Source organism: Crinia signifera, chromosome 4 (genome assembly GCF_055691185.1).
Source record: "Crinia signifera chromosome 4, ASM5569118v1, whole genome shotgun sequence".
Lineage (NCBI taxonomy): Eukaryota > Metazoa > Chordata > Amphibia > Anura > Myobatrachidae > Crinia > Crinia signifera.
The window spans coordinates 280,618,930-280,645,842 of record NC_139220.1 but is presented as its reverse complement, the minus strand read 5'-3'; the positions used below and the strand labels follow the sequence as shown (position 1 = coordinate 280,645,842).

General features: G+C 46.2%; 1 protein-coding gene across 3 annotated transcripts in view; it reads left to right on the top strand.

The window, feature by feature from the left end:
• Positions 1–13,347: 13,347 nt before the first annotated feature.
• Positions 13,348–26,913, top strand: part of LOC146075479 (zinc metalloproteinase-disintegrin-like VLAIP-B) — a 114,555-nt gene continuing 100,989 nt past the window's right edge. For all 3 annotated transcript variants that reach the window (XM_083184767.1, XM_083184766.1, XM_083184765.1), the window contains exons 1-4: positions 13,348–13,456; positions 20,853–20,935; positions 24,041–24,117; positions 25,189–25,267. In XM_083184767.1, coding sequence (XP_083040893.1) covers positions 13,405–13,456; positions 20,853–20,935; positions 24,041–24,117; positions 25,189–25,267 — 291 coding nt within the window. In that variant the 5' untranslated portion in view covers positions 13,348–13,404. The remainder of the gene's footprint in view (positions 13,457–20,852; positions 20,936–24,040; positions 24,118–25,188; positions 25,268–26,913) is intronic.

Sequence of the window (26,913 nt, the reverse complement as noted above, 5' to 3'; positions counted from 1 at the left end):
CTCAGCCCATTCTGCGGACAGCATATAAAATAACAGAACACTGTCAAATCTCTATTACTGAAGCAACAGACATTCCAACGGATCACGTTAGCCTTCCAATAGTGCCAGATACACATATGCCCCCAAAAGTGCCAGATACACATATGCTCCAATGGTGCCAGGTATGCCCCCACAGTGCCAGAAACGGGAATGCCACCACGGTGCCAGGTATGACCCCATGGTACTGGGTATGCGCCAACAATGCCCCACAGTGCCAGCAACAAGTATGCCCCACAGTGCCAGCAATCCCCCACAGTGCCAGCAACAAGTATGCCCCACAGTGCCAGCAATCCCCCACAGTGCCAGCAACAAGTATGCCCCACAGTGCCAGCAATAAATATGCCCCCACAGTGCCAGCAATATGGTATACCCACACAGTGCCAGCAATGCCCCCATAGTATTTCCCAGCAGCAGCACACTCACCATTGATGCTGCTGCTGGGGAGAGGACAGTCCAGTGTCCTCCTGCTGCAGCCGCTGCTTCTCTCACTACAGCACACTGCGTATCTCTCCTTCCCTTCACTGTGACTGGGCTGCCCGCCAATCAAAGTTTGCGGGCCGGCTCCTGATTGGCTGCCGGCCCGCAAGCTCTGATTGGCGGACGGGCGGCCAGTCACATGGACGCACACTGAGGGGTAGGAGAGATGCGCAATGCACTCTCCTCCCCTCAGTCTCAGAAGCCGGCGCCGCATTCCTCAACCTCCAGCAACCTGTCTGACTGCCACGGCCGCCATTACAGGCCAGGCCGCCGCGTACCCCCGAGCGGGTGGACACGTACCACAGGTTGGGAACCACTGCTATAGGTAAAGCAGGGATTCAGGAACAAACACCCTCTGAATATGGCAAAGGTTCTCACTGTAATAGCAAAACAATGTAATATTTCTGATGAATTTTGGTCCCCACCAGTGGCAGCTGAAGAGGTGGACGAGCAGCACAGTACATATAGGGGAGCAACACCAACTGACACCACAAGTACTGCCAGCATCGCCATCTGGGACTCACTGGCAGTTGGTGTGGCTCCCCTATTTAAATTTTGGACTGTGCTGTAGCTGCTACTGGTCATGGGGACTGAAAGGTAAGCATTTGTGATATCTACACATGATCCTATATCCAATGGCTAAACATTTGGACAATGCATAGGTGTATATGGCAATTTTAAAGCTTAAGGGACATACACACAGGATGAGTTCAGTCCCTTTTCTGAGCGATCTTCCTAGATTGTGTGGGGATTTGCTTATAAAAACAATAGTGAAAAAAGAGGGTTTGTGCTGAGCTCGGTCCTGGTGTATAAATGTTTAAGGCATAAATTCCATGAAGAAGGCTCTCAGAAGCTGAAACACGTTGAGGAATCACTGACACTATACACATTCAGGACCCCCCACGGACAATGCCCGGCAACACTGCTGTGCAACCCCAGAAGATCGTGCGGCAAGCGCCAAATTGGAGGATGCAGTACACCGGCTGTGAGAAAGAAGGGTTCGTTGGAAGCAGGGACTGCACGAGAGGCAGGAGGGCTCCCAGTCAGGCGGCGGGACACTGCGCACACACCGACACCATCAGTGTTTCCGTCCCCTGCTCCAAGTGCAGACGCCTCTCCACATCAGGGGCCTTATTCTGGTTGGAGCGTCCGGGCCGTACGCGTACGTCCCGGGTTTTTTTACGATCTGCGCATGTGCAGATACGCTAATGCGCCGGCGCGAGCACTCCACAACGCTTACGGCCGGTGTCTCAACGTGCGAAAAAACCTGTACGCGAGCGTACGGGTAATGGGGCGGCATAGGGGCGTGTTGATGGGAGCGGCCGAAATAATGAGGGAAAATGGGCGTAAATATGGGCGTACACGGGGGTGTGCACCAGAAATGAGCGGTGCTACTACCGCACGATCGACTAAGGCACCGTTCGTTTCGGACACCAAACAGGCGGCCGCCAACCGACAGCTAAAACCACTCCTACAGATACCGCTTGCCAGCGTGCGCCTGAGTTGGCTAATTAACGCTGATTAGTACTCAAACACATACACCTGAATGTAATAAGCAATGCTGCAGTCTATTAACTCCAAACCATGATTTCACTGCCTGCAAGCCACACATGCAGCACGCAAACACATTGGAAGCTTATGTTTCTATACTTCTCCACATTTAAAGGTTTGTTTAATTTAAGGTAAGAATCTTTTTATACGCTAAGGTAGGTATTTGATAAACAGACACATTCACTACCTGCTTTCATAGACTTTACGCAGTAGCACACTCAATCTACACAAGTCGACATGTGTCAACGTGTTCACTCTAATACTAACATAGGTTTTGTATTTAGGATACAATAACATAAACCACATCTAACACCTACAAACGATGTTTCTGCAATGTTTGAAGCACATGACCACTATTTTCAACACAATCTTTGTATAGTACCCCAAATTATGACCTGTACCACTATCTCATCTGCTATGATTTGGATTTCACTACACTCTGGATGTAAGATGCCACCAATCACATTATTGCACTCTCATCTCTCTAACAAAGGATTCCTACATCTGCTTATGACACTGTCAAATCATATATATTTTAAAAGTTATGCATGTTTGTTCACAAGCTAATTTATCATGTTTGGCCCATTCACACATCTTTTTTTAGGGAGGACACATATGAATTCCTACACAAATGTACCTTTTCACCCTTGTTTGTCTGCCTCACCCACTCCATGAGGAAAGCATTGTTCTGGACCTGCTTTTACCTACTACTGTAGGAGCTACCTCACCTGCACACAAACTGCTTTCTCACCTATTAAGTTGCTCTGCACATGTGCTGACACAAACTAATTAGCAGGGAAAAGTTGGATAGGAACATGGGAATGGCCATGGAGAGGGTTACACATGGGAAACTTCCACCACACTTCAACAAATGTTCAAAAATACCCTGGTCAGTAAGTACACATAAATCTAGTATTTGTTTCACACAAGAAATTACACATACCACCATTTAGATTTAATTTGTAAAATTAATTTATTTGCTGTTCAGCATCACAGCTTGACACTTTAATGTGAGAAATCAAAAAAAAAAAAAAAAAAATATACACACAAATAATAAAACAGCCAGAACAAGAGGTTGCATATCTCCAAACATGTGTTACCCTGCAAATGCAATGGTGAAAGAAATGGGGACACCAGAATACGTACTGCAACAACCAGGGTGACTACTAAGCAAGATACACACCACCAAAAAAAAAACCTGCATTTGTAGAGGTCAAAATACGAACTTTCATGCCCATGGCACGCAAATGGATCGATGGGCAACTCAGGAAGCGGATGTCCAGTGCAATTTAAACCTTTGGCCTCCAACCACAGAGGAAGTGACCCAGGTCTCATTTGGGCCCTTTTTTGCCCCTTTTAGATGGGGCCTTGGGGACAGGGGCCTTTGGGTCAGCTGGCTTTCGGCGTCTTCCCCTAGTCGCCACAGGAGGGTCAGCCGAGGTGGAAGGTTGGGGAGCAGCTTGGGGTGGGGCAGCAGATGGGGGATTGTCCCTTAGGGACCTGGCGGTGGACAGCTGCTCCGCAAGAAGTTCATTCTGGCGGCTGAGGTGTTGGCCAATGCTTAGCATGCCAGCCGCCAGAGTTTCATTAATGCGGTTCAACGCCTCAACCTGCAGCTGGTTTGTGGCCTTCCACTCCGCCAGAAAATCCGCCACCTGCTGCTGACGGATCGCAGCATCCACCCCTTGCTGCTCGATCCTGTCCAGCGTCACCAACAGGCTCTCATCCCATGTCTCCTGTGGCTGGGGCTGGGGGCGACGTCTTGCTGGAGGCTGGACCACCTGCTCCACCTGTGGCTCTGCAGAGGCCGATGCTGCCGGTACATCCTGACTTTCTGCTTCTGCTAGGATAAGAATTGAAAACAATGTCACCATCACATACGCAATAAAAAATATCTTTCTAAATACAATGCATTACTGTGACTTACCATCAAAAGCAGCAGCAAAGACCTCCACCGGGAGCTCACTGTCCATATTGGAGATCCCCCTGATCTCCCCCACATCGATCACGTCACAGGAGTCCAGCTCCAGGGGGGTAAACTCCAAATGGTCAGGCATAGGACCGCTCCCGGTGGACATGCTGTGGTTGTACCGGTCAGTCATCTTCCTCTTCAGGGCACTTTTGAAGTCAGTCCACCTACAAGTTTAAAAATACAAATATCACCATGAGATATGTGCACCACTGTGCTACGTGTAGGGTTACCACCTAGTCCCTTTAATTCTGGACACATGTTACTTACACAGGTTCTGTGGCAGTTTAAAATTAGGTGAAGTGGAGTCTTGAAGTCAGCCAGCCACAGAACCTGTGTAATTAATATGTGTCCGGAATTAAAGGGACTAGGTGGTACCCCTAGCTACGTGACATTTCCTAGTGTGGGTGATCTTTTGTGCCATGTGTGGCCAAATATTTCTTTGATGGACCAAACATGTGCACTGCAGGTGAGGCAGGTGTAAAACCCCACCCAAATCTGATTATCTCTGCACAAGTAACACCTGCCTCACCTGCAGTGCACATGGTTTTGTCCATCTAAGAAATATTTGGCCAGAAAGAGAGAACTAGAATAAGGGCCTCAGTTCCTGCTGGAGACTGCTGAACAAATTGCCCTGACAAACACACTAACCTTTCTTCACCGCGTCCCAAGTTCTGACCACTGGTGACACCTGGTTCACTTCCTCTGTGATCTTGTCCCAAAGGTTTCTCCTTGCACTGGCACCTGGCTTCCTGGTTGCCAATTCAATCCATTCGCGTGCCCTGGGCACGAGAATTCGCATTTCGGCCTCTACAAAATGCAGGGGTTTCTCCTTCTGGTGGTGGTATCCTGCTCAGTCATCACCCTAGATGTTGCAGCACGTTTTCTGGTGGCCCCAGCTCTCTCACCATGCACCTGCTGGGTCACACCTGTTTGGAGAGATGCAACCTCTTGTTCTGGCTGGCTGCTTGGCCCTTGTGGAGCTGGTGGAGGTTCACCAGGGCCTGTTACTGAGGGGCCCGCTTGATCTTGCAGGCGACTCCTCTCTTGGGCCCTCCTTCTCCGCTCCTCTTCCCTCTTCTGTAATGCTTGAAGCATGGATTCGGCTTGTGCTCTCTGCAGAGCGTCCTCTGCTGCTGAATCGTCAGAGTCAGACATGTTTGCAGCAATTGTGGCCTGCATCTGACTGAATATTTATATGTTAATCTCCCGCCACGAACAAGGGGGCGTATATTTTTCCCGCAAGGTAGATGCAAATTTACGCCGATATTTCCCGCCGATATTTGCCGCTTAAATTACGCAGGTCTCAATGCACCTGATCAATCACCCGTATATGTATCTACACAGGTTGTGGAGCATTGTGGGCTACATCGTGAAATGTGTGCACCTGTCATTCCAATGATGAGTGTTGTCAGCTGGTATCTGTTGGAGTTCGTGTATGCTTTGTGAGTCACATTTCAAAACATCACGTTATAATGCTTTCCTTACATATGTAATGTGTATGAAATTGTCATACAGCAACATGTTGCATTGTGGCCCTTTAGGCAGCGTAGTTATAAGTAGAGTGTTGCGTGTATCATTTTCCGCCTACTGTATATACAGTACTCCTCCCCATGCATATCGCTGTATCGTGCCCCCTTTAAGCAGCGTAGTTATAAGTAGACGGTTGCGTGTATTAATTTCCGCTTAATATATATACAGTACTTCTCTTCATGGCAATTGGTGTATTGAGCCCCCTTTAAGCAGCGTAGTTAGGAGTAGACGGGGTGCGTGTATTATTTTCCGCACACTGTAAATACAGTACTTCTCTTCATTGAATGCATGCTGTTGGTTGTGGTGTGTATATCGGAACGGTCCGCGTAAGTTTCTATTCGCATCCAGTTTGTTAATATAAGAGGGATTAATAAAGTTAATACCAAACAAACAATTTTTTCGACCAATCAGCAAGCACCAAAAGTGATATATGTACCTGCAATTAATAACTGCGCCATTGCCAATATGACTTCTACAAGAGCCAGGCCCTTTTCTACATGTGAGCTTTTGGCCCTGGTGGAAGTGATGGATCGTCACCTGGGGCCCAGGGGCCCATATGTAATGCGGACAAGCGGCGGGCGTATAATGCTGCCCGCCGCCTGATATTTTCAACAACCGGCGTCCGCAGAAGCCTGGGCCAGGTTGAGCGGCGCTGGTCCGACCTGCGCCGGCGGCAGCCGGTTCTACTCAGCAGCCTTCGCCGCCATATTGCCCGATGTAAGTTTTGATTACTAGTATGTCAGCGTTTTTTAGCAATGTTTGGTGTACTTTTTATAAATATGTTCCTGAGTATGGGGGTGTATATGGGGTGTATAGGGGGTGTATATGGGGGTGTATATGGGTGTATATGGGGGTGTATAGGGGGTGTATATGGGTGTATAGGGGGTGTATAGGGGGTGTATATGGGTGTATATGGGGGTGTATAGGGGGTGTATATGGGTGTATATGGGTGTATATGGGGTGTATAGGGGGTGTATAGGGGGTGTATAGGGGGTGTATAGGGGGTGTATATGGGTGTATATGGGGTGTATAGGGGGGTGTATATGGGTGTATATGGGTGTATATGGGGGTGTATATGGGTGTATATGGGGGTGTATAGGGGGTGTATATGGGTGTATAGGGGGTGTATAGGGGGTGTATATGGGTGTATAGGGGGTGTATAGGGGTGTATATGGGTGTATATGGGGGTGTATAGGGGGTGTATATGGGTGTATATGGGTGTATATGGGGGTGTATATGGGTGTATATGGGGGTGTATAGGGGGTGTATATGGGTGTATAGGGGGTGTATAGGGGGTGTATATGGGTGTATAGGGGGTGTATAGGGGGTGTATATGGGTGTATATGGGGGTGTATAGGGGGTGTATATGGGTGTATATGGGGGTGTATAGGGGGTGTATATGGGTGTATATGGGGTGTATAGGGGGTGTATATGGGGGTGTATAGGGGGGTTTAAGTAGTTGATCAGTTTTTGGGTGTAGGATATCAAATAGTTTGCATGATAAATGTCTGAAATTTCACAGCAATGATAATTTTGAAGGTTATGAGCATGACTAATGTGAATTTTTCTTTCCCCCTTTTTTATGAAACCCAATCTTCGATTTCTATGCCATCAACATGAACATTTCAGCACGGGCAAGGGCACGCATTGAAGCCCGGGAGCAGGCAGCCCGGGACCAGGCAGCCCGGGACCAGGCAGCCGAGGAGGAGGAGGAGGAAGAGGAGGAGGAAGAAGAGGAGGAGGAGGAGGAGGAGGAGAAGAAAGAGGAGGAGGAAGAGGAGGAGAGAGGAGGAGGAAGAAGAGGAGGAGGAGGAGGAGGAGGAGAAGAAAGAGGAGGAGGAAGAGGAGGAGGAGGAAGAGGAGGAGGAGGAAGAAGAGGAGGAGGAAGAAGAGGAGACCCAGGGTGCAGTTTTCACCCACACAATTTCCCCATCCCCCACCCCCTCCACAACCCCCACCCCCTCCACAACCCCCCCCCCCTCCACAACCCCCCCCCCTCCACAACCCACACCCCCTCCACAACCCCCACCCCCCCCCCTCCCCACCCCATTTCCAACCCCCCTACACCTCTCCACCACCCACCCCCAAACCTCTCCACTCCCCAGTAACACCCAGTACCTCGGGCCAAAGACCAGGACCATCCTCCTTGCTCCTGCCTTCCCCAACCACTCCACAGCCAACCAGCGGCGCCCAGGATGGCTCAAGTAGCCGTAAGTAAATAATGTGTCTAATGTTGACCTACACATTTCTACACATAAGCAATCACAACAACCACATATGTGTATCCAACATCAACATTAGTTGCAACATATCACTGCAGGGCGACCATGAGGTGTGTCCTGTCCTTCTCCAGGAACAAGGGTCCCCTTGGTGGTTTTTTTGAGTGTGGCCATGCCTCACCCCTTGAATAATTGACATAACAGTACCAATGAGATATCCGACATTAGTGGTGTGGTAGTTATGTGGTGTTGGGTAACTCCAGTTCCCAGCATGATGTGCAACACAGGGCCAGATTATAATGGAGGCGCAAGGGGTCAGTGCCCCTGGGACCCCCTCTAGCTATGGGCCCCCTGTGGTTGTCATTTTTTTTTTTTAAAAAGACAATGTTTAAGTTATGTTTTTTTTTTTTTGCTAAATGTTTTGTGCATGGGTGGGGTAGTGCTGCAGCTTCACCTATCTGCCAATGTGACAATGATTTATGGTGCTGAGCATCGGGAGGCAAGGCACACTGATTGCACAAGTGTGCAGTGCTTTTCTGGGAGTTGACTAAGTCCCATGACACTTTGCACCAGAGGACAGAGGCTGAGAAGTTTGTGCTGAGCTCTGATTGGTGGAGCTCATTACATACTTCTCAGGTCCATGGAGAACAGCAGCAGCAGCTTAGTCATAGGAGGGTTTTTAATCAGAGGCAGCACTAGGACTGTGAGGTCTCCTCCAGAGTAAGGGGCAGAGGGACAAACACAGGCTTTTCATGTGGTGTGTGTATATATATATATATATATATATATATATATGGTGTCTATTATTATTCCGAGTGCCGCCAACCCCCTGTCTATATATATATATATATATATATATATATATATATATATATATATCCCCTGCAGGTAACCATTGACCAAGTTTATTCTGCCTTTACTCTATGTTTTGACAGTATAATATTCGGCCATGCAGTGTGCGGCCAGTAATGACAAGTGCAAGGGGGCCCCCCGCTCTAAAGTACCCCGGGCCCCCCAAAGGCTTAATCTGCCACTGGTGCAACTTAAATGTCGAGATTGTTTTGGTAATAGTGTGTGAGGCCATGCGGATGCATGCTTTACAAACATAGCTGTAGGCCTATAATTTGTACAGCAATGTCCTAAATTTAAAATAGTAAGGAGTGCTTAAGCCACAACAATGTCATAACCCTTAAATAGCACAGGCTAATTGTGAGGTTAGAGGACAGTCCCCCAAAAACAAAGTACCAATTGGGATACAGCATACATTCATTGATGAAGTAGTAATTGAATTAATGTTATTTACTATGTACAGTATGTGTGTGTTAACATATTTTTTTTTAGTACTGTGTTTACAGCAGACCCATCTTCAATGTAGTTTAAAAATGTATGTGCCCTTCACACATAACTCACAACTTTTTATTATGTACAAATACAACAAACATTTGTTTATGTTATATATTAATTTTTTTTTTTATCCCTTCACTACAGACACTGAACAGCAGCAGGAGGAGGTGGCAGCCCTTATTCGGGAGATCTTCCTGACCCTTTTTTATTTTCAACTTCTTTTTGGCCTACTGGAGGCCCGCATTTAATTTTTTTTTCATCCCCCCCCCCCCCCCTTATTATGTTTGTAATAAATAAAAGTTGATATTGTATTATAAATTGCCTGTGTTTTTAATAATAAATATGTTAGAGGGCTTGTAAGGGTAGGTACATACAGATGTGTAATGTAAGTTATATTAGTAATTTGAGGTGAGGGGTAATGATTGATGTGTAAATGTGTGTGTTTTGGAGTAAAATAACACATAGTGAAAATGCATGAATGTTTAATGTTTTTCGATTAAAACATCACACATAACATCAGGGTAGGTATACATGTTACACATTTTGGACAAACTAATTATGGACATAATTTAGTACATATACAGAAACACCAACATAACTTGATTTAAAAGTAACAGCAATATGGGGACACATAGATAGTGATTAAAATGCCACATTAGAACATAACAAATATACATGTAATGTGGTTTAAAATGTAGTTTTATTAGGTCTTTATTAAGGTAGACAATTGAGTTAATAGAAAACAATAAGTGAATAACAAATAGATTAATTAATCAATTGTCAGATTAGTAGTTGAGAGGCAAGATTTGCAGGTCCATATATGTGAAGGGTATGCCAGCGTGCACGGACGTACGCTCACTCTCACGAGCGGTGACATAAGCTGAGTTTTCCATTGAAAACAATAGGGACCCGTCCGTGCAAGCTGGCGTACGCTCAGATCGCCGCAAGAAGGCGGTGGGGAGACGGAGGAAAGACGGCCGTAGACGGCGCCGTACGCTCAGTCGTACGCTAGTCGACGGAGTGTAAGGGCTGGGCCGACCGCGTACGTTGCCGTACGCTCATTTGTACACCACTCCCCTTCTACGTTATATCTGCCCGTACGCAAGCGGCCGATTTGTGGGTGGACTTAACCCTAACGGCCGCGTACGGCTAGCGTGCGGTAATTGTGAATGTACGCACGTTTGGCCGCTCCGATCAGAATAAGGCCCCAGGATCGCTACACGCTGTGGTTACCACACGCGTGCGGCGCTCTTACCGTGACAGGCTGACCGCACACTGGCATACCTTAATCTGCACCATCAGTCACTCTCCCGAAAACCCGCACCTACACCGCGGCCACGTAAAGGGGTACCCGAATTCCTTATATTGATCTGAGCTGTGGGACGCAACACTCAGAGACTTCCTGCATTTGCTATTTCATCTACTAAACTTTTGGGACATTGACTTTAAACAAGGAGACCACCCTGCACACCCCCATTCACCTTGGCAATACGGGCTGCGAGCCCGGTGCGCAAGCTTTCTGGGGAGACAGTGGTCTACACCTATCATTCACCATCTAGACAGGTTACTGTTGCAGACTGTAACCTTTTTGTGTAACACCTTCAATTTTTATATTTATTATTTTTTTCTAAGTAAAGCATTGTTACATTGTACCACTGTGTCACACATCATTTATGCCTTAAACATTTATACACCATGATCGAGCTCAGCAGGGCTGCCACTAGATATTGTGGGGCCCAGGACAGCCCAGACAGACCGCCCCCCCCCCCCCCCCCAAAGAAACACATTGGTATCGGAGTCCCCTCGCGGCCTTCACAGGTATCCGCGGCCCCCGCTTCGGGCTCGGTGGCTCGCTGCGCTCGCCACACTTTCTATTCTCAACTCCACGCCGACGTGGATAGTGGGGGTATGAAAAGGTCGGAGGACGCGTACCGCCGCCCCTCGTGGGCTCGCTGCGCCCGCCACGCTTCAGGTTCACGTTTATAGTGGGGGGGGTAGCGGGGGGGTGCATTTAACATTGTAAGCACCCATTAGGGGGCTTATACAATGATTAATCGCATTGCATCACATTGTATATCATTGTATGCCATATACAATGTCATACAATTTTAAAATTGTATGGCATTGTACAATATCGCGCGATATCGCGTCGCATCGCATACCATCGTATGCCTTATGGTATGCGATGCGATGGGCGCCGCCAAAATACACAAGTACCCAAGCAACATTTTTTAAAGAAAAATAATGTGTTGTCCAATAACACAGTAATAATAGAGATATAAGGATTGCTAAACAACTAAATGAGTGTTGAGGAACCAAAAGAAAGGAAAATAAGGGACAGGAGTCGTCTCATTATACACCAATATGCTAAATCTATACAAGGTCATCAAAGCCGCTAGCAAGTACCAAGCACAGTAGTTTTCGAAGTCATCTCATATCACGGAGTATATAAAATACTAGTAAAAAATTTGGGTAAGGCAGCAGTGCAGGGAGGAGGAGCTCACAGGTCTGGGGAGCACAGTGGTGTGCTGCCCGGACACAGGTGAGGGGGGGGGGTCGGTGTGAGGCAGTGGGGGTCCGTTTGGGGTGGCGTGGGTGTGTTACAAAGCCCATAGGCTTCTATGGGGTATCGCCAGCTTTTGCTGCATATTAAAATGACAGATAACAGGGTTTTTACCACATATTTAGATGAGAGAATCCCGCCCATAGTTAGGAATGGGATAAGGAGTTTCTTAGAGTCAGAGAGGTTCCAATTACCATGAGGGTGAGGGACAGTTTTTCCTCAGATGCAAAAACTTTTACAAAGCTGAAACTGCCAATGTTTGTTTGATGACATAACACACACCGTAATTCCCATACCGCATTAGACCACACCAGAGAGGAAGACCGAAGAGCCACCGTGAGAGGATTCAGGGCCAGAGCAAACAGTGGGTATAGGCGACAGCCCTGGTTCGTTCTACGAAGTATAGAAAAGGGGGCAGACATCAGGCCATTACATATTATACGGCAACAGGAGCCATTGTGAAGAGTTTGTGTCCAAGAGATAAAAATATCCTAATGGTCCCAATGCATAACACTGGCCCTTATTCTGGTTGGTGCGGTAATGTCCGCGTGCGGTCGGTCCGCCGATGTTTTGTGTCTGCGCATGTGCAGAGGCGTCTCTGCGCATGTGCGAGCGGGGCGTACGGCCAGATCCCGCATGAAATGTGAACACTCCGAACAGGGGGTGGAGAGGGGCGTGAAGGGCTATTTGGGCTCATTACCCTATGCATACGCCCCGCGTTTCATGGGCGTTCCCATGCAAACGCTGGGCGTACGTATGGTAATGCAGTCGTCACGCACGTGTAGGGGGCGGACATATGACATCGCCGGATGTCAGCTGCCCGCCCAGATCCCTGCTTTTGCACGGAAAAATGTCTGTGTGGTCTAAGGTTGCGGGAGCTGGTGGACCACTCGGTCTGCGACCATCGAATGATGGGGGAGGTTCCCTGAGATGGAGGAGGCGTATTCCATGAAAAATACACGTGCGGTCCGTTTGGCCAGCTTCTTACCGTGTACGGACGGAGTTGGCGACCCGTATGGAAGGCGGGGTTTCGCACACACGGTCCTGGCCGCATATTCGGATCCGGCCGCACCGATCAGAATAAGGCCCACTGAGAGGACTCTCCTGATACTCCACACTGGATTCTTGTCCATGACAAAGCCAGTCTGATCAGGATACACTGTGGAGGGGGTATGGATCAATAGGTCAACAGCAAGGCTTACGATCTACATGACTTAAGTTCGACATGCAGAAAGGTCGACATGACTAAATGACGACATGGGTTAGGTCGACAGGGTCATTATGTCGACATGGGTAAGGTCGACAGTGAAGTCAAAATTTTAATTGAATGTCGACACAGTCAACATAAACACTAAAATGTATCACCGCGTCCCATAGCATGGCTCGCTACTCTCGCCATGCTTCCGGCATGGTGCCTTGCTACGTTTGGCACACTATTTTATTCTTCCACCATGCCCTAGTGGATGGTAGGGTGTGAAATACCACCTGTCGGCACATGTCGTGTCGACATGGACACCGAAACGTACCACAGCTTCCCCTTACATGGCTAGCAAGGATTTGGGAAATAACATTGATACGCTGATGCAGTTGTCAAGAACACTTCTGTATGCAAAATAATTGCACAACCCATTGTACTGTGCAGGATTTGTACACTCACAGACACTTCCTCCCTCACTTGAGCTTCAGGGCATTGGAGCAGCACATTGACAATGCTGAGACCTGCGCTGTTATTACTTGTACTGCTGGAGGTCCCGGCTCTAGGTGAGTCCTTACATTTAATCACCTTATTCAAGTCAATGGGGCAGATGTTCTAAGCCTTAGAAAGAGATACAGTGGAGAAAGTACCAGCCAATCAACTCCTGTTATTTTTCATACACAGCCTGTAAAATGACAGTTTTTGGCTGATTGGCTGCAACTTAATCTTTTTCCACTTTATCACTCTTCAAACTTTAGTAAATTTTCCCCAATATGTTTTCTCCCTATGGGAAGATTAACGCTTTGTTTGCCAAGGGAATTTGTTAAAATAGGTGTGAAAATTGGAACACATTCCTTTTTATTAAACCCTTTGAGTGCCAACGTTGCTGTGAGAGATCCTCAAAATATCCGGTAAAAATGCCAGCGCCGCTCACAGCGACTGTTCTTTGTTTGGTCGCAATATTTAACTAAACTTCAATGAATTGAGTTGGCTGTAATTGTATTTATTTTAGGGATGAGCTGGTTCGTATTAGGGTTCCGAACACCCCCAATCTGAACCCGCTTCCGGGCCTGTTCGGGTATTCCCGCCCAGATCCAGAGTGAAGCCTCCGGAGCTTGCGAAATCCCGCCATCGGATCACGTGAGATCCGGACCCTATAAAGGGGCAGGCGGCCGGGCGCCATCTTCGCTCCAATTTAGGAGAATGAAGACAGCATGTGTGTCCTGGCCGCCTGCCCACCCGCCAGCGTGCTTACCTGCTCACCCGCCCGCTGTCCCAGTAGTAGTTTCACTACTATTATACTGCAGCTGTTGTGTTGTGTTGGAAGAAGTGTAACTTGTCCCCTCTCACCCGCCCCCCGCCCACTGTTCCAGTACTATTATACTGCAGCTGTTGTGTTGTGTTGGAAGAAGTGTAACTTGTCCCCGCTTACCCGCCCCCGACCGCTGTCCCAATAGTAGTTTTCACCACTATTATGCTGCAGCTGTTGTGTTGTGTTGGAAGAAGTGTAACTTGTCCCCGCTCACCCGCCCCCGACCGCTGTACCAATAGTAGTTTTCACTACTATTATACTGCAGCTGTTGTGTTGTGTTGGAAGAAGTGTAACTTGTCCCCGCTCACCCGCCCCCGACCGCTGTACCAATAGTAGTTTTCACTCCTATTATACTGCAGCTGTTGTGTTGGAAGAAGTGTAACTTGTCCAGTCCAGTGATACTGATAGTACTGTAGGCCAATCCAGTGAATATGATAGTGCTGTATAGGCCAGTCCAGTGGCACTGACGTTAAAGTCCATTGGTACTGCTGCATAAGTCCATACTGCAGTTAAAGTCCAGTGATATTGCTGCATAAGTCCAGTGGCACTGATGTTATAATCCATTGGTACTGTTTCATAAGTCCGGTAATACTGCCCTTAAAGTCCAGTGATATTGCGGCATAAGTCCAGTGGCGTAACTATATATTTTGCGCCCCCCGCCAAACTTTTTCGGCACTCTGCTCCCCCTCTCTCTCTCCCTCCCCTCGGCGCCCCTCCCCATGCCCATACCTGACAGAGCCGCATCTGCAGTCACTGTCCCGTCCAGTCTCCCGGCGCCGGCTGATAATGAAAAGTGACTCTTAGAAAATGGCTGCCAAAACTGTCTGCAATACGGGGGCAGTCATTTTCTAAGTGTCAGTTTTCATTATCAGCAGGAGCCGGCGCCGGGAGCGAGTGACGGGACAGTGAACGCAGATGCGGCCGGGCAGCAGCGCAGCGGGTAACTATAGCACCGCAGCCCCACCGGCGCCCATAGTTACTCTGCGCCTCCCCGCCACGGCGGGGGCTGCGGAGGCATAGTTACGCCACTGCCAGTGGAACTGATGTTATCGTCCATTGGTACTGTTGCATAAGTCCTTACTACTGTTAAAGTCCAGTGATATTGCCGCATAAGTCCAGTGGCACTGATGTTATCGTCCATTGGTACTGTTGCATAAGTCCGGTAATACTGCCATTAAAGTCCAGTGATTTTGCTGCATAAGTCCAGTGGCACTGACGTTAAAGTCCAGTGATATCGCTGTATAAGTCCATACTGCTATTAAAATCCAGTGATATATGCTGTATAAGTTCATACTGCCAATAAAGTCCTGTGATATTGTTGCATAAGTCACATTCTGACGTTAATGTCCAGTGATATTGCTGCATAAGTCCATACTACTGATAAAGTCCAGTGATATTGCTGCATAAGTCCATACTACTGATAAAGTCCAGTGATATTGCTGCATAAGTCCATACTGCCGTTACAGTCCAGTGATATTGCTGCATAATAAACAATATCAACAGGTCCAATTATTCGTCCTTTGATTTTATAGTCTTCTATTGTATATTGTATATTATACATAATAAATTGTGTTATATGATAAATTGGTTGAATCATTACAATTTATGAGCGCTGCAATACCATTTTTTTCCTTTTTGCCATTATCAAGGGGCCTGACTAGTCCCTCTTGCAGCTGCTCCGTTTGAGTAACCAACCCTGACCAGCGCTCTGAACAGTTTTCTGTCTTTTTCTTATATTGCTGCATAAGTCCATACTGCCGAGACATAAGTCACCTTCTGCTGTTAATGTCCAGTGATATTGCTGCATAAGTCCAGTGGAACTGATGTTAAGTCCAGTGGTACTGCCAACAGCTGTATATGTCCAGTGACAGTCCAGTGTGCACTGTAAAAACTAAAGATTTATCTCAATCCATGTAGTTTTTTCAGGCTTTGCCGTGAGTGTGTGATACACTCTCCTATGCCGCCCGCATATAATACTTTTTAAATAACCCCAAAATAAAAGGGGTATTAATCCGTCTAATTTTTTCAGGCTTTGCCGTGTGTGTGTGTGTGTGGTTTAGGGGTACACTCTCCTGTGCCGCCCACATATAATAATTTTAGGGTTAATAATCCGTCTAATTTTTTCAGGCTTTGCCGTGTGTGTGTGGTTTAGGCGTACACTCTCCTGTGCCGCATATTATTTTAACTTCAGAAAGATAATGGAGAACAAACTTTGGAGGACCACTTCCTCCTAGTACTGAAGCTGCTGCCACTAATCATGACATAGAAAATAAAATGCCATTAACGTCGTCTGCCAAGGCCAATGCCCAAAGTCATCATAGAGGGCATGTAATATGAAAACTGGCAAAGTTCAGTAAGTTGAAGAAATAAAATAAATGTAAATAGTTGGAGGAGAAACGTAAGTTTGCCAATATGCCATTTACGACAAGGAGTGGCAAGGAACAGCTAAGGCCCTAGCCTATGTTCGTGACTAGTGGTTCAGCTTCACACAATGATCGAAGCCCTCCTCCTCCCCCCCTGCTAGAAATTTTCAGAGAGTTAAGCTGTCATCAAAAAAGCAGCAAACAACTGTGCCTTCTAAAGACATGGTATCACAAATCCCCAAGGAGAGTCCAAGGGTGTTGGTGGTTGTGATGCCTAACCTTCTCATCACTGTACAGGAAGAGGTGGCTGGAGGAGGATATTGATGCAGATGGCACTGAGGAGGATGCTACTGATGGTGATGTGGTTTGCTTAAATGAGTCACCGGGCGAGACAGTTGTTGTACGTGGGATGCAAAAGACCGGGGCAGAAGACCAATAAATCCACCTCTCTGGCCTGGAATTATGTTTATCCAGATCCGGACAACAATTGTCTCGCCATATGTAGCTTATGTAAAGCTGTAGTAAGCAGGGCTAAAGCACCTAGGAACATCCTCGCTTATGCATCACTTGAAGTTAGTTCATAAGTCACTGTTTAGTTCTGTGGCTAGGACCGTAAGCATTCCAGGGACACCTAAATCCCTTGATCCTGTTGTATCCAAGCACCTGAAAACCACACCAGCAAGTCACTCCTCATCAATTTCCTCCTCGATCCGCATAGGGCGTAGTCCTGCAGATCATGTCATGACTGACTCCTCTTCTATTCAGGATTCCTCGGGAGTCGGTCATCATCCCAGAGGGGAAGTCGGAACACTGCTACATCTTTCACTTAGCAGTCAATTGTCCAACAGTCGTTTGCGACTGACAGCAGTCATCCTACGGCAAAGCAGATAACTGCGGCCTTGATGGCTATGTTGGTGATAGATGTGCATCCCGTGTCCGCCATCAGTGGAGTGGGATTTAGACAATTGATGGAGGTATTGTGTCCCTGGTACCAAATCCCATCTAGATTCCATTTCACTAGGTAGATGATAACCAGGATGTACAGAGACATCAGAAAAAGTATACTCAGTGCCCTGAAAAATGCAGTTGTACCCACTGTCCACTTAACCACAGACATGTGGACAAGTGGTTCAGGACAAACTAAGGACTATATGACTGTGACAGCCCACTGGGTAGATGTATCACCTTCTGCAGTAACAGCAGCAGCATCTCCGAAATGCCAGCTCCTTCCAAGGCAGGCTACGCTGTGTATTACTTGTTTCAGTAAGAGGCACAACGTCGACAACCTCTTAGAGAAACTGAGGGAAATCATCTCACAGTGGCTTACCCCACTTAGATTATCCTGGGGATTTGTGGTATCGGACAATGCTATTAACATTGTGCGGGCATTACATATGGGCAATTCCAACACGTGCCATGTTTTAACCACACAATAAATTTGGTGGTACGGCATTTCTTCAAAAGTGTGTAGTAAATGCTTGTGGTGGCCCGCACAATTGCTGGACACTTTCGGCATTCTGCCACTGCCTGCAGAAGACTGGAATGACATCAAAAACTCCTCAACCTGCCCTGCCATCACCTCAAACATGAGGTTGTGATGCCCTGGAACTCCACCCTCTATATGCTGCAGAGGATGGAGGAGCAGCAAAAGGCCATTCAAGCCTGCACAACAACCTACAACATAGTCATAGGATCGGGGATGCAGAGGAGGCTGATTTCCGTGTTGTTCAAGGTTCTCCAGCCGTTGAACTTGCCACACTTGAAGTGGGGTCAGACACTGCCAGCTTGAGTCAGGTCATTCCCCTGATCAGGCTGTTGCAGAAGAAGCTGAAGAAAGTGAAGGAGGAGCTAAAGCATTGCAATTCCACAAAGCATGTAGCTCTTGTGGATGAAGCCCTTCATACGCTTTGTCAGGAAATGAGGGTGGTCAGTCTATTAAAGTCAGAGGAATACATTCTGGCCACTGTGCTGGATCCTCAGTTTAAAGCGTATGTTGTGTCTCTGTTTCCAGCGGACACAAATCTACATTGGTGCAAAGACCTGCTGGTCAGGAGATTGTCATCTGAAGTGGACCGTGACACGGCAACTGCTCCTCCTTAATTTTCTCCCACACCTGTGGCTGTAAGGAAACAGCTCAAATTTCCTACCCGACCCGCTGGCGGTGATGCAGGGCAGGCAGGAGTGAGTTTGGACATCTGGTCCGGACTGAAGGACCTGCCAACGATTGCTGACATGTCTAATGTCGCTGCATATGATGCTGTCACCATGAAAAAATGGTGGAGGATTACTTTGGTGACAGCACCCAAGTAGACATGTCAGACAGTCCGCACCTGTACTGACTGTACTGACAGGAAAAAAGGCAGTTTGGAGACCGATGTACAAACTGGCTCTATTTTACCTGAGTTGTCCCCTCTCCAGTGTGTACTCCTAAAGAGTTTTTAGTGCAGCCAGGAACCTGGTCAATGAGTGTCGTAGGAGGTTGCTTCTGCAAAATGTGGAGAAGATGATGTTCATCAAAATGAATGATCAATTCTTCAACGAAGACCAGCAATTGCCTCCCGAGACTACAAATGGACATGTGATTGTGGAGTCCAGTGGGACAAATTGATAATGTTTGAGTATGAGGAAGTACACACTGATGGGGGTAAGGAATCGGAGGATGATTACGACATCTTACCTCTGTAGAGCCGGTTTGTACAGGGAGAGATGAACAGGGGAGGATTGGGACTGCAATCCAGCCCGGGAAAAAAACTTTTGCAGCTGCAAAGGCAGGCGTGCCGAAGGGTTTTCAGGGAGGCTTTGTGACATCAGCTCTGACCCCACTTTGGGAATCCACATCCACGGATGTGATGGATTAAGTCAACAATGTCTACGTTAAGTCCAAAAAGTCGCTATGTGCATGGTCAACCCTGAAAAAAGGTCAAAACCAGCAAAATGTCAGCACATGAAAAGGTTGACATGAAACATTTATTTTGTGTCCGTGTCGACATCTGAGCACGTGGACACTCAGGTAGTACACCGCATTGCTCACCATACTTCGTGCTAGGTGCTGCGCTCGGCATACCTGTCCACGTCGATGGTAAAGTATGAAAACATTTTTTAAAAATAAAAAATATCCCAAAAAATTCATGTCGACCATTCCATGTCAACCATTGCCATGTTCACCTTTTGCTTGTGTTGACCTTTTGACCTTGTGGATCCATTGGCTGTTGCCTAGAAATTGGGCCTGCCCTGCTGTTACCTTAGTTACCATAACAGCCAAGAACTGAAAGTGCTCCTCAGACTGGGAGTATGGCGATGTCCTTAATACCTGTGAAGTTATTTCAAACACAATCTGTGACATGGCAGGTAGGAGCTGATTGGCTGGCTGTTTATCACTCTCCATTTTATCACTTTTGAAGCTTAGAGAATCTGGCCCTTTACCAGAGATTTGTGTGGACCCCCCGTGTTTTGATTTTTGGTACTACAGTATATTAATCCTTGTGTTTTGGTTTTGAAAGACCACCCTTAAGCGTTTTGGTTTGGAATTGGGTTTGGGTTCAAATCAATGAAACAAATAATAATATTCACAGATAGAATAAAATAGATATTTTGCTGTAATCCAAAATTCGATATTCTGAATTGTGAATGTTGGGAAGATCTGAACCAGGTTATGCTGTTTAATGACAACTAATTTACGACTAAAGCTTAGGTTCAGCCAATGATACCATTGATTGTCTCTGTTGCTAACGTCTTTGTTGCTAAAGGTCACGCAAAGCAAAATCCATGATAACCAGCCCTTAGAGACATATTTTTCCACAATAACACATGAGTCTGGGGACTTATCTGGAATCCTGTGTTATCACCTGTAAACAGCTCACTTACCGCACAGTAAAACTGGTAAATATTTGGATAACCCAATAATTACCATTGGTCAAAAATCTTGCTAAAAGCCTGTTTTTGCTGTGTGGTATATTACTACTGGCAATGGGAATTCCTCCAATAAATTCACCTCCCAATACAGGAGGTGCAGTGAAGCAATTTGCATAATCATTGCCACGCCCCTACTGAGTAATGCTGTGATTTGCTATGATGATGCAACTGACACCCCCACAGAATAAGCCCAACCCATTGCATTAGGGAAGAGGGCAGTGTCTGGGATTTTACACTACTTTTCAAGGAACCCAGGAGAACAATGTCCCAGACATTCCAGTAGTGTACTGTAGGCAAGCATGGTACGCTGTCACAACTGTACTCAGCCTTAAATGTTTCATTGTGTAATCAAATTAATATTCTTGTGTCTTGTAGCATTCCATCGAGTGCCTGCAGGACAGAAATTTGATGTGGTTTTTCCTAGGAAACTTCATGCGCAACACAAGAGAGACACAGAGGTACTGTACTGTTATGTAGGAAAATGATTATGTGAATACTGTAGTAGAGTTTCGTTATTTGTAGAGAAAGAGGATCTCAGCAAAGAGGTATACAAATTATAGAGAAAAAGTCTTCACATGGAGGTTCAGGGTTTGTCTATGGTAAGGGAGAGTCAGCGGGAGGAGGCTTGGGTCAGTGTACAGGACAGAAGTGATAGGGTTATATTTCGGGAGTGGAGGGTTAGGCTATAGAAGACGAGGACTAGGGTTCCATAGCGGGAGTGGAGGGTTAGGCTATAGAAGTGAAGGGCTAAAGTTACATTGCAGGAGTGGAGAGTTATCATTAGGGTACAGGAAGTGAGGGTTAGGCTATGAGAAAGGAGGTTAGAATTAGGCTACAGAAGAGGAGGTTTAGGAGTAAGCAGTGGAAGTGGAGGGTTAGGTCAGAGCTGGCACTAGCCTAAATGATGCCCTAGGCAAGATTTTGGCTGGTGCCCCCTAGCACCGCCACTAGTTCCGCCTCTGACCCTGCTCCCCTTTCCCAGCACCATCAACCCTCATCATAGCATTGATGCTCCTACCCGCAATATTTTAAATAGAAACAGGGCACACATTTGGTGCGCAGCCCAAACAGGGGTGTGTTCTTGCTGGGAAGGGGCATGGCCACACAATAGTACCCCCAATTCAAATTATGCCACACAGTAGTGCAACTTTATTCACATTATATCATGCAATGGTGTCCCTTATTCACGTTACATCACACAGTAGTACCACTTTACCTTATGTACATTACTCCTCATATTATTCACATTATACCCTTAGGAAAAAATCCTGAGAATATTGTATTTTAAGCACCTCCATGGCCACACTGCAACCAAGCACAAAACAGTGTGTGCTGGGCAGAGGAGAAGATCTGCAGCTGCTGCTGTCACTTAAGAGGACGGGGCCCGGGGCCCCCACTGGGCCCTTCCATCAGACTTTGGTCTGGGTAATTTGTACCCCCTACCCCTTTTGGTACTTGTGTACTAGCACGGCGCCCAAGATATTTGGTCGCACGACATATAATCGCATCGCATCGCATGGCATACACCCGATGCACTGCGATGCGATTTAAAATTGTATAAGCACAATAATGGGGGCTTACAATGTTAAATGCACCCCCATGCCACCCCCACTATGAACGTGAACCCGAAGCGTGGCGAGTGCAGCGGTATGCGTCCTACGACCTTTTCATACCCCCACTATCCACGTCGGCGTGGAGTTGATGTTATATAGTGTGGCGCGCGCAGCGAGCCACCGAGCCCGAAGCGTGGCGAGTGCAGCGAGCCCCGCGAGGGGACGCGTATTACTTTACATGTATTCCGCGTCCCGTCGCGGGGCTCGCTACGCTCCCCACGCTTCGGGCTCGGTGGCACGCTGCGCTCGCCACACTATATAACATCGACTCCACGCCGACGTGGATAGTGGGGGTATGAAAAGGTCATAGGACGCGTACCGCCGCCACCCGCAGGCTCACTGCGCTCGCCACACTTCGGGTTGGCGGTAATAGTGAGGGGTGCCATTGGGGGGTGCTTTTAACATAGTAAGCGCCCAACACATTTAATTAACTTAGAGCGGCCACTTTTAACATGGGGAAACCCTTTAGGGTGCTTATACAATTTTAAATCGCATACCATTGTATATGCGATAGAATGGCATACAATGCCATACAATTCGATGGTATACAATTTAAAATTGTATAACATCGCATCGCATACCATCGCATGCCTTATGGTGTGCGATGCGATGGGCGCCGTGCTAGTACACAAGTACCCCCCTTTCTCTCAGCACCCCTGATAATACCACACAGTAATGCCCCTTACACATGACACACATAATGGCCATTACACATATGTTGCACATTATTAATGCCCTTATACACATGACACACATAATGCCTGTTACACATATGTCGCACATTATTAATGCATTTATGCATGACACACATAATGCCCCTCACACATATGCCGAACACTATTGCACAACCAACCCACCCGCAGACAGCACTCGCACAGCCGCTAACACTGTGGCCTCTGCCTCTGCTTGGATACAGATGTCTCCTCATACATCTTGACTCAATAGGCCATGCAGCTCCTGGCCAGTTCTGCTAACGTTGGGTGTCTTTTTTGCTGAAAATTCGTCTTATTTGCATTGTTATGATCAGCACACACAAGGAGCTTCCGATGATTAAAATGATATGTGGCATGCCTATATTCTGTGTGCGACTGTGGCTGTACCTGCATACAGAATGCTATGTTACAGTGATTTCCATGAATACACTATTTCATATGCAGATACAGCCTCACTCACACACAGAATATAGGCATGCTGCATATCATTTTAATCAGCAGGCAAATGCCCTAGGCAATTGCCTAGTTTGCCTATGCCTAAGGCCGGCTCTGGGTTAGGTTACTGGAGGAGAGGGTTAGAGGTAAACAGTAGAAGTGGAGGGTTAGGTTACAGGAGGAGAGGGTTAGGTTATGAGAGTGCTGGTGATTTGGCACTAGATGTGGTGTTGGTGGTAAGGGTTAGTTATCACTGGAAGTGATGCTAAGATCCACCAGAATTCATTCTGCTGTTACTGCCGGACCCACAACATACGCTGTATGCTGACATTATGACCAGGTCAACAAAATATATCAGACTGTGTGGGACAGATAAGAAACATGACAGTGCAGAGCATTATGCCTGTGCTGTGGTACCATATGACGGCTTTGACATACTTGGCACCTACTGTTATGCTGCATTCATTTATTAGGGAAGATGATGCCTTCAAGAAAGAAAAAAAGTTCTGCTATGGACATCCAACCAGAATGTTCTTACCAATACTAACAACATAATTATGAAGATATTCTGATCCTAAATTGAAAAATGCCGTGTTTATTGTCAAAGTATCAATTTTCTAAAATTACCTATTATCTGCATTCTTGCCAACAGCCTTCAAAATGACAATTGTATTAAAAACAAAACCTGTCATGTTTTTAGAGATTGTCATTTACACCTTGAACCCCACAGAAATTATCCCTCTTATTGTATGTGTGTAATTCCTCCCCTCTGTACATGTGACTGCGTCCACTCTCTCCTCAGGGGAGGCATCCGGATCTGGTGCAGTATGGCTTTGAACTGACGGGCAAACATTTGGTCCTTCACCTGGAAAAGACTGAGTAAGCGTCCCCTGGCCAATACCATGCACTTACCAGGGACCATATAATGAGACAGCCAAGGGCAATACAGGGGGTTCATTCAGTAATGTCAATACCAAGAGTATCTGGTGAAAACAGTTATAGAAGATTTACTGGTATTCGGAGGAACATTTAACTAGTGGTGATGCCAGTCTAGAGATTCCTGTTGCAACCAGTAAAATAGCTGAAATTGGCAGAAATGTGCACGGCAAAACATAGGGGATAATTCAGCCTGGATCGCTATATAGAGTAAATGAAGTGGATGGCGAGCAAAAAGCCAACGCCCAGAATTAAGGAAAAAATTCACCTTGCAAAATTGCATTTTTAGGTGCAATTTAATGTCTCGTGCGCAATCAACCGATAATTGCTTGATTTGTGTTTTCTAAAATTAGCGGTCCATGCTGAACTAGCCCCATAGAAACATATAATTTGAAGGCAGATAAATACCATGTGGCCCATCTAGTCTGCCCTTTGTTTAACCTTTAGTTACTGTAACCTCAACCCTATTTCATCCTTAGTTGTTTGTAAGGATATTCATAAGCCTATCCCATGCAAGTTTAAATTGCTCTACTGCCTTAGCCTCTACCACCTCTGATGGTTGGTTATTCTACTCTTCTGTGAAGTAATTTTTCCTTAAATTTCCCCTGAACTTACTGTACCTCTCTATGGTGTCACTGCATGTCCTTGTGTTCTAGTATTTCTCTTCCTTTGAATAATATTTCCACCTGTTCCTTGCTAAACCACCTGATATGTTTGAAAGTCTCTACAACGTCCCCGATTTCGCTTTCTCTGTTTGAATATAAATACATCAAGATAATGAACACTGAGCAAAATAAATATTTAGATGTAATTATTTACATCTATTATTACCTTTGTCTAATTTTTCAAAAATATTTTGATTTGTATGAATCTACTAATTGTTTAAAAACCATACTACTGCTGAAAGAGACTTCCCTGTAGGAGTCCCATGTATATTTGCTGTGACAAATGTTCATATAGAACAATTACTGCGCACACTAGTTTATTTTTATTTGATTCCTGTTCTAACAATAGAGACCTGATATCTGCGAATTACACTGAGACATATTATCTAGAAGATGGCACGCCAGTGACAATCAGCCCTCAGGAGCAGGTATGTGTCTATGTTGGGTTGTTGCTTCTGTGTATGAGGCCTATTCATCTCTCAATATTTGAGGTTTTTTTTCTCCATGAAAACAACTATTATAGTATATATTAAGTATCCCCACAAATATTAAGTATCCCATATCGGTATGAAGGAGGGACCGAAACTGATATTTCTTTTGTGGTCACTCAAGTTCACTCAGGTTCCAGCAGATCTGACAGTTCTCATAGGTTTCGATGGGGACTGCGATGCTATCAGACTTACCAGTATCGTCCCGACAGTTAGCGCCATCTGAAGAATGTAGCCTATGGGTTATATTCTACGAAAAGTGCCACCAGGGGGTTGGTCAGTAGACCACACATGGGCAGTAGCGTGCAGAGGCAAAAAACAGAGGTTCCTTTCCGAGCCCCCGTTCCTGAATGTGCTCTTGAACATTTAGATAAATGTAAATTTTTTATTGTCATATATTGGAGTAATTACAATTTATAATTATTGTATCTAACCTCGATAATTGATACATATGCCAAGGAGGCGGATGTACTTCTGTTTTTGCTCTAGAAGGCAATACTTTCTGACGCTGGTATTTGAACACCATTTATATTTAGCATTATGTATAGAAGCCTTTTCATGTAATTCCCCCCTAGAGGGATCTGACAGGATCCCTCCTGGTGTCTTTGTGTTTTGCACATTTTACTATATAAATAATGGGTGCCTAAAACTTGTATCTAGAACCCAGACAACAATGTATACCAGAGGGGAAATGTAATAGGGTGCAAATAGACAGAGGTGCGGGAGTTTGTTCAGCTCCCTCCAGTTTCTTGCACCTGTTAATGGTGATTAAACTATGACCAGAGATACAATATGTGAAAAGCGCAGGTTACGTAATGTGTCCGTAACCTGCTTACCCTTTATACCTAACTGCGTGCGAACAAAACGTAGCGCAGCGCAGCGTACAGTCTATTGTATGTTATACACCAAGAACCGATACCTTAATAAGAGATCCTTTCGCAGGACTTGTCTCCAATTGTGAGAATATACCTTAAAGGACAGAGTCCGCAATGTAAGGACAGAGTCCTTAATGTACCTTATCGCTATTATGCGAATAACTAGACACGACCACGGAATAGAAATAAGGAGGTTAGAACTCCATAAAGAGATTGTATTAAAGTCCCTAATGGACAAAAGGGGGTTACAGAATTAAGAATAAACAGGTATAACAAGTGATACAATACAATAACAATGAATACTAAACACTCTCTGCTAAGGGGAAAGAATACAAATACAAGACACAATCAGCCAACAATAACTACAAGGATAAATACCGTGATAAATGCAACCGTTTACCGTGGTCATCTAGTATGTGAAAAGCAGTCCGGTCAGAGCTCACTATCGTTCAGGAATGAGCGATAGTCCGGTAGGAAGGTCCAGGGAAAGTAGTTGTGCCGAAAAGACCCTGGCTGCTCTGTGTCGCCTATCTTATAGGGTCAGAAGGGGGAGGTCAAAGGCCATTCTCATTGGCCAGAGATCATATGTCCGGTCCACTGCAATTGGAGGTTAGACGCTGTACCTGGTCTGACCAGGTGTAGGGGAGTGAACTTTAAGAGTCCTTTGTTTGGTGGTTTCGGCGTCAGCAAGGATAAGAACCGGTTTGAGCT